General features: G+C 39.3%; 1 protein-coding gene and 1 long non-coding RNA gene across 4 annotated transcripts; one reads left to right on the top strand and one right to left on the bottom strand.

The window, feature by feature from the left end:
• Positions 1 to 149: 149 nt before the first annotated feature.
• Positions 150 to 15836, bottom strand: pacsin2 (protein kinase C and casein kinase substrate in neurons 2). Of its 3 annotated transcripts, XM_088989302.1 has the most exons (12): positions 15689 to 15836; positions 11208 to 11289; positions 10970 to 11126; positions 10665 to 10900; positions 8523 to 8678; positions 8283 to 8458; positions 8082 to 8202; positions 6911 to 6958; positions 5432 to 5565; positions 4407 to 4562; positions 2390 to 2571; positions 150 to 1327 (listed from the first exon to the last, which is right to left on the bottom strand). In XM_088989302.1, the coding sequence occupies exons 2-12, from the start codon at positions 11262 to 11264 to the stop codon at positions 1218 to 1220; spliced, it is 1533 nt and encodes a 510-aa protein (XP_088845428.1). In that variant the 5' UTR covers positions 11265 to 11289; positions 15689 to 15836; the 3' UTR covers positions 150 to 1217. The 3 variants fall into 3 exon arrangements, with proteins under 3 accessions (XP_088845428.1, XP_088845426.1, XP_088845427.1); XM_088989300.1 differs by lacking the exon at positions 6911 to 6958 and having other exon boundaries at positions 15689 to 15835; XM_088989301.1 differs by lacking the exons at positions 4407 to 4562; positions 6911 to 6958 and having other exon boundaries at positions 15689 to 15835.
• Positions 5472 to 15668, top strand: LOC148881755 (uncharacterized). The gene is made up of 3 exons (XR_016113777.1): positions 5472 to 5610; positions 6900 to 7025; positions 14970 to 15668. It is a non-coding gene; the product is annotated as an uncharacterized LOC148881755 (long non-coding RNA).
• Positions 15837 to 15903: the final 67 nt, after the last annotated feature.

Here is a 15903-nt window from a genome sequence, read left to right as displayed (position 1 = left end):
TTGGTCAAGAGCGGAGACGTTCGAAAACCGACTTTTTATTTTTTTTTAATTCAAGTGTTTCGGTGCAAATGGTATATTTTCACTTTCATAGAAGCAAGCAAACATGTATACAGTTTATAAGTACCAATATGCCAATGTCGACTCAGTACTGCAATAAATTCATTTATTATGATGTGTCGGACAACATTTACAAACATGAACTGTGCAAATGATAAAGTGTGTATCCTGAAAACATGGCAATATGTATTTCATCGTTGCTGCATTCGAAGGCATCAGGGTTAGTTTATTTCCCACAAAATCATGGATACATTAAGCAAATTGATAATGTCTCTCAGAAAGACAAGGTTGTCATCATAACAAATAATAATATATGTAAAAGGTTATGGAATTATGCATCATATCAGAAATGATTCACATAGTAGGCAACTAATTTTTGTATGAATTTGGCCCCATGCAAAAAAAAGTCAGAAGGAATATAACACAAAACATTCCATTTTTGGACAAACTGATTCTGAGTCAGAGCATTGAAACAAAAAGGACTTTAGAGTATCATAAATTAACAATTAGCAACTTCCTACCATTCCAAAGCTTAATTTGTCATTAACGTGCGCCTCGTCAAAACCATATTTCGTTGCAGTTGTACAGCCTTAAAATAAACACAAAAAAATTACTTCTACCCTCGAAACTAATATGGCGCTTCAAGCCTTGTCGGATGATTCAGTGTTGAATAAAATGGTCAAAATAATAATAATTATGAGGAAAAAGATTGATTGTAGAATCAAAAGTCAAGAGGAAGGTATATAATTAGGTCAGTGGTTGAATGTACGAGAACAGCAAAGCCTCAGTGGACAACAAATCATGAACAAAATAATACAATCAAGTGAGTTTACATTCAAGTGCAGTGCCAAAGGAAACCGCCACCCCGAAGTGAACCAAATGAGGGCGCCATTAGACAAAACTCAAGTCATGAGACCCCCCCCCCAATATCTCCCTTTATTAGCAAAGTCCATTTCATGTGTATAATGAGACATTTCATCATGCCCAGTGTGGAACTGCATTAACTTGACGAGTCAACAAATGTCTTTTTAATGCCAAACCGACGTCATCCTCCATCTTGCGATACAGAAGTCATTTTGGGGAGTCCTTCTCGTTTCTCGAAATACTCCAAACTAAGACACGGGTAACAATTGATCTCCTTGACTTACTTGCGGTCATCGCTAGATGTCCTCCACGTAGTTGGCGGGGTAGAGACCGGTCTGGCCATCCTTGAGTCGACCTTTGCACCAGCCCTGGTCGTCCTCCTCGCCGATTTTGGTCAACTCGTCGCCTTGGAGGAACAAAGACCAGATCATTTTTGGGTATATTACAATAGGAATTAATGCAAATGCAAGTTTATTGTTTACCAATAGGGACCACAAAATGGCTGACATGAAGCCAAAGATGGCGCCCGAGTTGGCGTTCGTACGGATTGCGTATGTGGAACTGTCGCGGCTTGGAATTGAAGCGGATTTATCCATTTCCATTTATAAGTGCCGTTCAAAACTCTCAAGGTCCCTTTACAGTCACGGAATCAGTTTTTCTGTGGGTGAGTAGCGGCAGCCACACGCACCAGCGTTCACTCACCCGGAAGTAACTCAAAAAGATAGAAAGCTAGCTAGCTAGCTAGATAGCTAATAGATAGCTAGATAAGTAATGTTTCCTACGTGGACCAGGAGATGTGAAACAAGTCTATTTTCGTCAATGGATGCCACAGCTTTGCGTTAGCGTTCAACATTTAGCTTGTGACAAACTTGCACAAATTCCACCATGACGTCCCTGATCCACTGGTGAAAAGGACGCGCAAAGCCCAAGATGGCGCCCGAGTTGGCGTTCGTACGGATTGCGTATGTGGAACTGTCGCAGGAGATGTGAGACAGTCTCTTTTCGTCCATGTATGCTACAGCTTCCTGTTTGTTTTCAACATTTAGCTTGTAGCAAACGTGCACAAACTCCACCATGACGTCCCTGATCCACTGGTGAAAATGACACTTTGTTCTACTCCTCGTTCATCTAGAACTGCTTCATACAACAAAGATGGTGACTTTCTGTGTCTTTGTGTTGTCATATTTGTTCTTTCGTTTTTTTGTTGTCTTGATTTCAAAATGGCGTCGCGAGAGCGGCTGACTTTACAGCAGCTCCTGTATTTTGTTTTTCTACTTCTTCCTTTCCTTTCCTCTTACTTTCATCAATTTGCTTCTGTGAAATGTAAATTTCTCCACGGCGAGACTAATAAAGGCTAATCCAATGAACTTCCTCAACACAAGTTCAACATAGTTCCATACTTTGATGATATTACACAGCGCTTTAGTAGCCTGAGCGCAAAAGAACTACATGCAAACGGAGACGTTACCCGCTTTGAAGGTAAGCTCATCCTGTTCTTGACCATCGTAGTCGTAAAGCGCCCGAACGGGCACCGACACCACCGGCGAGGCCGGTTCATCCTCAAACGGGTTTCCGTCGCCGTTTGCAGCGAAGGGATTGGCGGTCGTGTCCTCGTCCGACCAATCAGGGGTCCTCTCCGTGCTGCTGATGCTGAACAAACAAGATGGAAGATTATCGTTAAGACAAAAAAGAGATGTGATAGCGTGAGGTGGAAAGACGTAAAAAGCCATCCTGACGTCTGCGCTGGGCTGTTTTTTTTTTTTTTTGCAAGAGGAAAATTATCGTCCAAAATGGCGGACGATGAGACAATCAAGCAGGGGGAGACAAAGTTGCAAGCAGATCACAAAAGGGGCGGCGTGATTGGAGCTAGCGGAAACTTTGGGGCAACCGCCATCGACCGGAATGCCCGTCGACAGACAGTAAGTCAATAAATAAACAAAAAAGGAATTGCGTACAGTCAAGATCTTTTTCCAGGTGCAAAAATACATGAAAGAAATGCAATTTAGGTCAGCACAAGTGCTATATTTCCATTTCTGAATCATTATTTTTTTACATTCAATCGCTATTTGACTTTAGTTCTGGTATTTATATTTGACCATGTAATACATTTATTCCTGGAATATTGCAGAACAAAAAAACTGACCCACAATGCATCACTCTCTGTGTGATGATACCATTTTCCAAGTGGAAATCCCCAAAATGGCTGCCGCAGTGTCAGATCTGACTGTAAACAACGGCCATGTTCATAACTGCAGGCGAATGCGACCCAAATGGGATATTTAATTTTTCTTTTCTCATATTTGACTGTATATGATTTCTTTTTAGCTTTTTTTCCCCAAATCCAACTAGGCTCAATTTCCTATATTTTTTATTTACCTCATAAAAAAAAATATATATAGTATATAGTATTGTCGATAGGAACATTACACTACATTATACCTTCTTCTACGCATTCGGGTAGCCCTGAGGGTCGCATTTTACTTCCAACCTGTCATGTGAACATGGCTTAACTCATTCACTGCCAGACCATGTCCAAAAATGTGACCACTCCGGTGCCAGGGTTTTTGTCATTGTCACTCAAATTCCAGCATCCACAGAATATTGAGTTTTATAATGACATAAACATTCAATACAGTGTTAGAACCCTTGGTCTCTGTTCTTTTATCAGAAAAAAAAAAGAGTTAATTCCTAAGTGACATGGGTCTGGAGTTATCGGAGCTTGAAATGTGGGCAGATGTACAAAATACAATACATATTGGTTTATATAATATAATAAAAATAATACATTTCATTTCTAAGCGCCTTTCAAAACTTTCAAGGTCACTTTACAGTCATAGGATATATTTTTCTGCGGGGGAGCAGCGGCAGCCACACGTGCCCGCCATCACTCAACCCGGAAGTAACTCAAAAAGAATAGATAGAAAGCTAGCTAGCAAGCCAATAGATAACTAATAGCTAGCCAGCTAAATAGCTGTTACTACTATTACTATTACTAGCTAGTTAGCTGTCTATCTTTTAGCTATCTATTCGCTATCTATCCAGCCAGCTGGCTATCTATTAACTATCTATCCTGCAAGCTGGCTATCTATTGGCTATATATTAGCTAGCTAGCTAACCGGCTATCTATTAGCTATGTATAACTACACCTGAAGCTGTAACAAAGTGCTAACATGGACAAAAGGCAAATGCTGCCCCCTCGGAGAAGGGAAAAAAAAAAACGTTGCCAGAGGTCTGATCAGCGCTTGATCGGGAATAAATTCAGGAATGGCAGTGAATGAGTTAAAAGACAATAGTGGCACTGTGGCGTTCCGCAAGGCCTGTTAGGAATCAATGACACACGCCAATACACGTACAGAGACAAAACCAGGCCATGTGCTTTTGTGCGGTAGCATAGTGGGTTACTGTGCGCAACGACACCTGCTAAAGGATGCAAAGACGAAAAGAAGGAACCAAAGAAGAAGAAAAGTGCAGGTGAATCCACCAACATTTTCACTTCCTGCTTTTCACGCTCAAGCGGCGGCGTCTCCTCCACCACCTCCACCTCAACTTGCCGCTCTTCTTCTTCTTCTTCTTCTTCTACGTCGTCGTCTTCGTCGAACGGGTTGGAACCCGCCGGCGCCGCTTTCGCAGGCACAGTCGGGCTAACGGTGGCGGGACAGAGTGAGTGAGAGACACGCGTACACAAAAACACACACGGACGCTGATGATCGTTTTCCATTCGGAAAGCTCTCGCAAGATCCTGGTGACTCATTGAAGCTCCTCCCCCTTCAGCGGAGGTCCAATTCCGATGAGAGCATCATTATTTCGTGCCCATGGAATTTTCGTTTGGGTGGTAGAAGGAAAGACTTTTTAATAAAATGCTATAAATATTAGCTCTGTCCATTAGGGATGCATATATAGGGCTACCAGCACAATTTTAGTTCTCTGACGAAGCTTTTCTGGTGAGAAGCGAAACATACGACACGGTCAAAGAAGTACAGATGACGGCTGAAGAAATCTTTTCATCGATGGACCACTCCCATACGACACAGACGTGTTAGCCATGTAGGTGTCAGTGGTGCGCTTTTATTTTGAAAAGCTACAGACTGGGATTCACTGGAGTGAATCGCGCCATGTTATTCCATCAACACGAGTCCTCCGAAATGTAACTTTTGGTCTTGTTGCAGTCAACAAAGCCGACCGACTAAGTCTCGTCTTGATTTCGTTTTGTCGCGCAGGTGCAAAACATTCCGACCGTCTTATCGTCCAATCATATTTCCACATTGCCGTTTTGGCACGCGTTCAACTATGCGACTGAAAAATGTATTTCCCAACAAAGCGCGACGCAGAGTGTTTCCAGTCGCTGGGGAAACAGCTGAACAAGCGCGCCAGAGGGGAGCGCGTGTTATGTAACCGTTTGTAAACATTCCTGCACGGGATGTCGCCATGTATGGTTCAGAGATAAGCTAGCGCTACAAGGGAGGGTGGGGGGGGTGGTTACTGAAAAAAAAAAAATAGTGTCAACATGTACCTGCTGTTGTTGGTCTTGAGAGGTTGGACCGGCTGGTCGGCTCCGGTTTGACTGATACCGGTCAGTGTGACGCCTTCGGAGGGCTTCTTCGTCAACCGTCTGCTGAGGGTCCGGTTCAGATCTACGGACCATTCCTGTGACGGAGAAACAAAGCTAAACGTCTTGAGGATGTTCTGCAGGTAGATTTCTTAAAATAATGACAAGCTTATGAGAGAACAAACTAGCGCATATGAGAACAAGCTAGCACTTAGCGCTACTCCAAACCAATATTTTCAACTTATTCGCTGCCATTCCCGAATTGAAAAGCGTGACGTAGAGCGCCATTCCCGGATTTGTTTAGGTTTCTGTTTTTCTTGCTTGGGTGCCGATAAAGCGCTGGTCAGACCTCTGGCGATGTTTTTTTTTTTTTTTTCCCTCCACGAGGGGGCAGGATTTCCTTTTTTTTCCATGTTAGCGCTGTTACAGCTTCAACTGTTGTTAAAGCGCTATATAAACTACTATGTACTGGATGTATTGTATTTCATGCTCATATAACTCCAAATTCATATAATTTAGGAATTAACTCTTTTTTTCTGATGAAATAAGAGAGTCTGACAATGCATTGAATGTTTATGTAGTCCTAAAACTCAATATTCCGTGGGTCCTGCAATTTGAGTGACAATGACAAAAACCCTGGCACTGGAGTGGACACAGTTTTGCACATCGTCTGGCAGTGAATGAGTTAAAGTAATCCCCGTATTTATTTGTATATTTCCTTCACCTGCTGAGAAAAGGGGGGTGTGGGGTTAGGGGGGGGGTATTTTTCCACCACCAGAGGTGAATTCAAAAGCATGCAGCCCCCCTTTCACATTGGCAAATTTTCCATATTAGTATCTTATGACCATGACATTTTTTTTTTTTTTTTTTTTTATTTTATGTTACTTCCGGGTTGAGTGAACGCTGCCGTGTGTGGCTGCCGCTGCTCACCCGCAGAAAAAAAAAATCCTGTGACTGTAAAGTTTCCTTGAGAGTTTTGAAAGGCGCTTATAAATGGAATGTATTATTACGATTATTACTACTATTGCTACTATTTCCACTACTATTACTATTATTACTATTACTACTATAACGACTACTAGCTAGTTAGCTGTCTATCTTTTAGCTATCTATTAGCAATCTGGCTAGCTAGCTGGCTATCTATTAGCTATCTATCCAGCTGGCTGGCTAGCTAGTTAGCTGGCTAGTTATCTATTGGCTATCTATTAGCTAGCTTTCTATTATTATTATTATTATTATTATTATTATTATTGACAGGCCGGTGTGAAAGGGGTTCCAATTATTTTGGCTCGGATTTTTTCGGCGACCATTCAGATGTTTGTCCGTCATGATCGTGTGACAAGTCGTGTTGATGAGTGAATTCCCAATACCTCACCATGCATCCTTTCCCTACCCCCGCCCCCTGTTTTTCATGGTCGCCCATAACACCAAGAACACACTCACTACAATGGACCTTCTCTTAGAAGAGCGAACGTGCGACCAATCCAAGTTCTGGAGGAGAGGGAAGGCACGTGCTCAATACGATTCATGAGGACTAAAGCAGAGGAGGCAAATCCAGGTGGAGAAAGTCGATACAATGCTATGGTTCGGAAAGCACCTGGGGGCCCTGATATTTGGAAAACTTTTATATATTTATATATTATATTTGAGAAACTCGATATGATTTCATTTGGAGTGTTTTTTTCTTCTTAAACTGCCGTTGTCATCATTTTTTCCTCATATGCTAGCTAGCTATTTGTTATCTATTTGCTATCTATTAGCTAGCTGACAATCTGGCTGGCTATCTAGCGAGCTATATATTAGCTGGTTGGCTATTTAGCTGGTTAACTAGCTATTCGCTTTCTATTTAGCTGGCTGGCTACTTAGCTAGCTATCTGGCTAGCTAGCTATTCGCTATATATTAGCTAGCTAACTAGCTTTCTATCTATTATCCATTCTATTTTTATCTATTCTATCTATTGTTATGTCGTTTTTTTTTTTGTTCTTTTGACTTCAAGATGGCGCAGTGAGGGTGGCTGCCTTTCCAGCAGCTCCTGTATTTTGTTTTTCTACTTCTTTCTAGCCTTTCCTCTACCTTTCATAACGTTGCTGCTGTGAAATGTAAATTTCTCCACTGCGAGACGAATTAAGGTATATCAATCCATCCATCCATCTATTTGACAGTCAAGCTAGCTCGACTAGTAAGTACTAGTACTAGTAGTAATACTACTAGGTAACCAGCTAGCTCCTTAGCTATCTATTAGCTATCTATTAGGTATCTCTTAGCATTCTATTAGCTATCTATTAGCTATTACTGGTCTCGCTGGCTGGCTCGCCATCTAGCTAGCTATCTATTTGCTATCTGTTAGCTAGCTAGCTGGCTTTTTATCTTTTTGAGTTACTTCCGGGTTGAGTGAACGCTGGGGCGTGGGGCTGCCTCTGCTCACCCACAGAAAAACTTATCTTCTGACTGTAAGGTGACCTTGAGAGTTTTGAAAGGCGCTTATAAATGAAATATATTATTATTATTATTATTATAATAATTAAAATTAGACTGTGGTGAGTGGCGGGGTGGACTTTCTAGATCTGGATTTGCCTCCCCTCCTAATATAAGAGTAAACAAGGGCGCGCTTACTTCAAACTGAGGCCAGTTCATTGGCATGCCAGGGCCGTGATTGGACCGGAACCATTTCAGGTCTTCCTCGGCGTCTGTGGCGCTGATTGTGTCTTCCAGTGTGTGGTAGATGGTCTGGAACCTATTTAGAAGCATGTTAGTTATTTTATTTTATTTTTTTTAATGGAATGAGGCAAAAAAAACGTATTGTGAAAAGCTGACTTGTGATTGGTCGAGAGATCTAGATGCTGTTTGATTTCCAGCATGAGTTCCTTGAAAAAGCGAATGCGCTTGTCTTCAAACTGCTGCCATTGCTCAAACACCTGCTCCATGTTCTCCATGTATTGAGGTGTCAGCTTGTCCAGCTCCTCCAGGGACTTTTCATAGCGCTCCTTTGTCTGGAGGAGTAGAAAGTAGCCCGTTTATGGAAGTTGCTAGTCGGACATGGAGATTAGATTATACCTTGTGTGCCTCCTGCTGGCACTTTTCCAGTTTTTCCTGGAGCTTCTTCTGCGCTTCTGGGTTGTTGTTGCTCTCCAGCTTGCTGTTGGTCTCCCGGCTGGCTGCGAGCTTCTCCTCTTTGCAGGCGGAATGGTACAACTTCTTCATGGTCTCCACCTAGAAATGGATGGAATCATCATTTTCATCAATCAATCGCATTGAATTATTATTTTTTATTTTGTGTCCAAACATACTGCCTACTCTTTTTCAACACATTGAGTCATTGAATTTATTTTTTTCCGCGATTTAATAAGGGATTATTTTTTTTTGAGGTCCCCCTATCATGAATTTTGATTTTTTTTAAACAATAAATTATTCATTGTATTCCATAAGCATATATTTAATTTAATGTATTTAATAAGCAATTTTTTAAATCCTATTGGGATTTTTTACATTTTATTTACAGTATTTATTTTATTTGAACCAAGAAATAATTCATTGTATTTTTTTTTCTTTGATTTAATAAGCATTTTTTAAAGGTCTTCCTATCAGGATTTTTAACATTTTATTTACAGTATTTGTTTTATTTGAACCAAGAAATTAGTCGTTGTATTTATTTTTTCCCCCACGATTTAATAACCTATCATGATTGTATTTTATTTATTTTTTATTTCAAGCAAGAAATTATTCATTGTATTTATTTTCCCCCATTTTTTTCAGACATTCTATCATGATTTTTTTATTTGTTCATTTATTTTTTTAAACCAAGAAATTATTCATTTTTGTGTCCCGATTCAATAAGTGATTTTTTTCAAGGTCCTTCTATCTAGAAATTATTCATTGTATTTATTTTTTCCCTGATTTAATAAGCAATTATTTTTTAAAGGTCCTGCCATCCTGATTTTTTATTTACTTATATATTTATTTTTTGACCCAAGAAATCCTTCATCATATTTATTTTTTCCCTTGATTTAATAAGTGATTATTTATTTCAAGGAAATCTGATCATGATGTTATTTTTTTTATTTGTTTATTTTTGTAACCAAAAAATTATTAATTGTATTTATTTTTTTCAAGGTCCTCCTATTATGATGTTTTTAATTATTATTTTTAAACAAGAAATTATTCATTGTATTTATTTTTTCCCTGATTTAGTAAGCAATTATTTTTTAAAGGTCCTGCCATCCTGATTTTTTATTTACTTATATATTTATTTTTTGAACCAAGCAATTCTTCATTGTATTTTTTCCCCCAATTTAATAAGCTATTATTTTTTTTCAAGGTCCTTCTATCATGATTTTTTAAATTATTACATTAATTTATGTATTTATTTTTTGAACCAAGAAATCAGTCATCATATTTATTTTTTCCCTTGATTTAATAAGTGATTATTTATTTCAAGGAAATCTGATCATGATGTTATTTTTTTTATTTGTTTATTTTTGTAACCAAAAAATTATTTATTGTATTTATTTTTTTCAAGGTCCTCCTATTGTGATTTTTTTAATTATTATTTTTAAACAAGAAATTATTCATTGTATTTATTTTTTCCCTGATTTAATAAGCAATTATTTTTTAAAGGTCCTGCCATCCTGATTTTTTATTTACTTATATATTTATTTTTTGAACCAAGCAATTCTTCATTGTATTTTTTCCCCCAATTTAATAAGCTATTATTTTTTTTCAAGGTCCTTCTATCGTGATTTTTTTTTTTAATTACGTATTACATTTATTTATGTATTTATTTTTATAAGCAAAAAAAATCATTCATCATATTTATCTTTTCCCTTGATTTAATAAGTGATTATTTATTTCAAGGAAATCCGATCATGATGTTATTTTTTTTCTGTTATGATTTTTTTTAATTATTATTATTGTTATTTTTAAACAAGAGATTATTCATTGTATTTATTTTTCTCCCCTGATTAAACAAGTGATTTTTTTTCAAGGTCCTCCTATCATGATTTTTTTTATTATTTTATTTATGCATTTATTTATTTGAAACAAAAAAATATTCTGTATTTATTAAAAAATATCAGATTCACAGTACATATCAAGAGTTTGGAAACGCTGCGCATCAGCTCCGAAGCAACTAAAGCGAAGAACAGAACTTTACAGAGCGTTGCACTTCTCGACAGTCCACTAAACCACCGTGCGGCATACCTCTTTGAGCTTCTTGGCCCAGGGTTTCTGCGCCTTACGGAATCCGTCGTCGGCCTCCTTGGTCTCCTTGAATCCACCGATCATCTGCTTGTGGTAGGCGTCGCGTTGCCAGTTCTTCAGCTTCTCGTAGTCTTCGCCCATCAGCGCCGCTTTCACCTCCAAGTGCAGCTCGCTCACTTTCTCCGCCTCCGTGCACAGCGACGACCACGCCCGTTCCAGCATACCATACTGGGGGCCTGTTGGAAAGGGGAAAAATTATTATTATTTTTTTTTTTAATTCAATTTCCTCCAATAACCGGCTAAACCTTTTTCGATGAGCTGCCTCCATCGCTTGCCCCATTCGGTCAGCTGTTGCGCGTATGATTTCTCAATCCTCGCTCGTTCGTGGATGCAGCTCATGAGGTCGTTACACAACCGGTTGCCGTCGTCGACGCGCTTCACCGTGCGCTTATAGTTGCCCACCTGGAGAGAAAAAAATAAGTAAAAAACAGGAAAATGTCAACTCGGTGCCATCTTTCACATTCAAGTGCAGGTGGGCCTCACCTCCCAGAAGCTGTCGCTGGACACATCGATCATGGAGTCGTCGTAGGAGCCCGACATGGCTGCCGTCTAAGTGACAAGTCGCCTGGAAAAGATTGTTTTTGTTTTTTTTTTAACAAGCAAAAAGTGAATGTCACTCTTTAAAACCCTATAATGCTGTTTGTATCATATTTGATACGGGGGTTTCTGAGACCTCTATCTCACCAACATGATGATTTTTTTCATTAAAAAACTTCTGTATAAAATATAATACATGTATTCTGCCATCTGGTGCGTGAGGAAGCTAAAGTTTTGTTTTGGTCATTTCCAACATGGTGGATTATGCTTTGTTTTTTTTGTTTTTTTTTAGAAAATATCATATAATTGCTAATTTTTGGTAATTTACAGTGAGAAAAACATCAAAATGCTAAGTCATTTTTAAAGATAAGTGGTTCATTCATTGAAAGAATGCACATTTATTAATAATAATAATAATACATTTCATTTCTAAGCGCCTTTCAAAACTCTCACGGTCACTTTACAGTCACAGGATAACTTTTTCTGTAAGTGAGCAGCGGCAGCCACATGCGCCAGCGTTCACTCAACTCGGAAGTAAATAGATAGAAAGCTAGCCAGCCAGCTAGATGATAGCCAACAGATAGCTAGCTAGATAGCTACCCACCTAGATAGCTATATAGTTAATAGAAAGTTAATTAGAGAAAAAGCTAGCTAGCCAGCTAGTAGACAGCTAATAAATAGCCAACAGATAGGTAGCTAGATAGCTAGCCACCTAGATAGCTATGTAGCTAATAGAAAACTAATTAGAGAGAAAGCTAGCTAGCTAGCCAGCTAGTAGATAGCTTATATATAGCCAACAGATAGCTAGCTAGGTAGCTAATAGATAACTAAATAGACAGAAAGCTAGCTAGCCAGCTTGTAGATATCTTATATATAGCCAACAGATAGCTAGCTAGGTAGCTAATAGATAGCTAAATAGACAGAAAGCTAGCTAGCCAGCTAGTAGATAGCTAATAGATAGCCAACAGATATCTAGCTAGATAGCCAGCCACCTAGATAGCTATATAGATAATAGAAAGCTAAATAGATAGAAAGCTAGCTAGCTGGTAGATAGCTAATAGATAGCCAACAGATAGCTATCCCCCTAGATAGCGAATTAGCTAGCTAGATAGCTAGTTAGCAAATACACTTAATGTCAGTTCAGTAATTAAACAAATATACAAAATTGAGTAGCATATTTCCATCTTTACACGTAAGAATGACACATTTATTATTTATTATAATTGTTATTGTTTAAAATCTGTATCGTGTTAAAATCTGTATTAAATTTGATACGCCATGTTTAAAATTAGATTTCCCCATGTAATTTACATCATGCTTACTAAACTACAAACACACACTCTTTTGACGCCTTAATTCATCTAATTCATCACTGAAATGCCACCTTCAAACACATTTTGAGTATTTTCACAATAATTCATCATTTTCTAGACTGCCTTATCCTCACTAGGGTTGCCAGACGTCATTGGGCAACAAGCGGGGGACACCCTGAACCGGTTGTCAACCAATCCCAGAAATTGCTGACTCTGTATGACAAATGGGGTATTCAAGTTGGGCGGCCATGCTGGACAAAATGGCTGTCTAAAGGAGTTTGATGTCTGTCTAGTTGCAGAAAAAAAGTTGCCAAAAGCGCCCATTGTATCAAATGTGATATAAAAAAATATATATCATAAACATAAAAAGATTTTTTTTTTGCGTGGATTTTGATATAAGAGTTCATTAACATCTAAGATCCCCAAAATCAGAATTTTCTGGCTATTGATGGGTCAGGTCTTACAGGGTTAAAATGCATTGGGGGATGCTAGCGTTTCCTTCAAAACCACAGACTTGTCTCTGTTTACCCCCCACTCCAAGGCCCCCTTTTCTCTCCCATTGAATTGAAAAGCCTCTTTTTATTCCTCGCATGCACTCATTCGTCCGCACCGCAGCTGCCCTGCTCGCATCCAAGCTATTTCTTTGCCAATTTTCCGCTTAATCCCGGTGTTGATAACAAACCTGGGACAACAAGTCTGCAATAGAAATTTGTCATTTGACACACGCACATGGGAACTGACCGTCTTTCCGGAGAGGATCCATGTGTGCGTGACGCTAGCTGGTCAGTGACCCGCGGTGCGTTGGCTAGCTTGCACAGTGGGTGTTATTGTGACTGTAGATTTAGACTCAACCACAAAGCCTTACTCTATTTCTGCGGCCAAATCGGACCAACTTGACTTGAGCCGCCAGGGTAAATATTCTTGTTGACTCAGCAAAGGTCTGAAGTTCAGAACTTTCACGGGGGATAATTCAACAACGCAACGGTGAAGGTCGAACTGTGAAATCTCATCAGTGCGGCACTTAATTGAAAAAGCTACCAAAACGTTCCCGAATTCTACTTCGTAGATTACGAAGTTTAGCCATGACGTAATCATACAAAACAGTGACAGCCACTCGAGACTCGGTGCCATAAGCATGATGGAATGTTGGTGGACTAAGGACTCAACGTCCACCTGGGAACGCTCGATAGTTCTCACGATGGTTTTTGATAGGAGTGTCAGACATTATCAGGTGATTTAAAAAAATAAAATAATTAAAGAGCGATAGGGAAATGAGATTAGTGGCCCAATCAGACTTGATCTCAACAGCAGCCAGTGTGGATTTATTTAAAAATAAAAGCTCAAATATCCAAGAGGGCAAGTTACGTAAGCAAACAAAAATACGAAATTTATCACAGCACAGTTAAAGGACAACCGATGTCTCCGGACAAGTTGTGTCCATAATTTGTAAAATGGCTTCAAATGACTTCTACTGAGCGTATTTTACAAAGATTCCACCGCATATAGCTATATTTTACGTTTTAAGACTTGCGTTGAATATTCAGGAAGTCTTGCTTTTGAGTTGGTAACGAGTCCGTACGTGACGTCACTGAAGGAACGCCCCTGACCGAAAAAAGACACATTGTAATAGTCCTTCCATCACTTCAATGTATATTGCTGTACTTGTTTGGTCTGAAAACCTCGTGTTGCACCAAAAAGCTGTCAGAAAAGGGCGACCAAGCTCCATGGAAGGAATTTATCAGACTGTGGAAACGGGCTGATTAATTCCTCACAGGACCTTGGATGCCATTTTCAGCCTCTTTTTGGGTGATACATTTCCCCCCAATATTGCCTCAAAATGCCACGGAATAAATTATTTAATCGATTGCAAACATGTATGCTTTCCTCTTCAGAACTATATGAATCATATACATAAATGGATGTGTAACAAGAAAGCATATTCTCCGAATCTGAAGCCATTGTTTTGATTCAACTTTGATGCAAGACGTCTTGGCCTGACGTCACGAACTGGAGGCGGGACTTTCTGAAAATGCCCAATTCGCAGCTCAATTTTTTTTTGCAGATTTTGGACACTTTAAGTCATTTTTATTGGTGTTTTGCATTTGAATAAAAATATCATACTGTGTGTTTTGCATATTTTAGATGCTATGAAAACATTTTTCTGGTGTCAGGTAAAAAACAAAAAAGTGACGTCGGTTGTCCTTTAAGAGGAAGCACTGTTTCCACTTCCTTCTTTTGTTGCACAAAAAGGCTTTGGGTATCCGTCCGGAGACGTTGCTAAATCCCCCGAAAAATTCACGTTTACATGACAGGGCAAGATTGTGACCTCGGGGTTAGTGGGCGTCGCATTGAAGTGAACCCACTTTGCAACACAATAACGTTTGTTCACACGCAGGTTCAAGCATTTTCCACTCCACTCGCCTGAACTACAAAGATCAAGAGAATGAAGGAGGAAATTCCGTGTGACATGGCCTTCTTTCCTAGGGAAGCCCCACCATCTCCTGTGATACATTTAATGACATTTTAGCATATTTTAGTTGATTAAGATCTACTTTTTAAAGCTTTTTCGACCACCACACAGAGCACCGAAACACATTTCACTTTTGTTATGGTTCATATTTGCCAGGAAAAGGGAAGTCATCTTGTGCTCCTACTTGAATAGAGATAAAAACAACAACACCACCATGGCTGACAATATCCCAAATGTAAAAAGGAAGATCTCAATGACGTTGCATTGGTTTGTCCTGTGAATATCAACAAAATACATGAGGGGGAAAGGGTGGGAAGGTAAAATAACAGGACATGGAGCAGGAGATGAATCTGCCCCGCCCTTCATAACTCCTCATAACCTAATAGACCTACTAACACTGATAACTTTTATCATTGATTTAACACTACGTAGCACAACATCATGTCTGCCACGTCTTTTACACTCGCTACGACATCCAACGTCCGCATATTATTTTTTTATATTTGACTTTTGATAGGTTGGAATTTTGTTAAGTGTCGCAACACAACTTTTTGTCGTATTAGCCTTCACTGTTAGCAAATTAGCCACAGCCGTTTAGCGAAAAAGTTGAAACGAGTAAAATCCTCGTATCGCTGTACTCTTACCTCTTATGGGTTCGCTCAAGTCGATGACTTTAAGTCCAATTGTTTGTTTAATTCCTCCGTCTTTCTACTTTTAAGAGTTTATCTCCTTTTTTAGGGGGGAGAAGCATTCGCATCAGTGTTCGACTGACTGACACGAACGTCACTTACTCCAAAATGTCTCACGACGCATCCGGGTATTAGCGATATCCGTTCCAAAATAAAAGCGTTCACAACGC

The sequence above is a fragment of the Hippocampus bargibanti genome, linkage group LG22, assembly GCF_051943395.1.
Source record: "Hippocampus bargibanti isolate YZ-2025 linkage group LG22, ASM5194339v1, whole genome shotgun sequence".
NCBI lineage: Eukaryota > Metazoa > Chordata > Actinopteri > Syngnathiformes > Syngnathidae > Hippocampus > Hippocampus bargibanti.
Note: the sequence above shows the minus strand (reverse complement) of the source record. Positions and strands in the feature narration are given on the sequence as shown.

Coding starts and splice junctions, on each gene's coding strand:
- pacsin2 (XM_088989302.1), bottom strand. CDS start 11,264: ATGTCGGGCTCCTACGACGACTCCATGATCGATGTGTCCAGCGACAGC. Junction 2,572..4,406: donor GAAAAGCAGGAAGTGAAAAT/GTTGGTGGATTC, acceptor TTGTTTGTTCAG/CATCAGCAGCACGGAGAGGA. Junction 1,328..2,389: donor TGAGCTTACCTTCAAAGCGG/GTAACGTCTCCG, acceptor TGTTCCTCCAAG/GCGACGAGTTGACCAAAATC.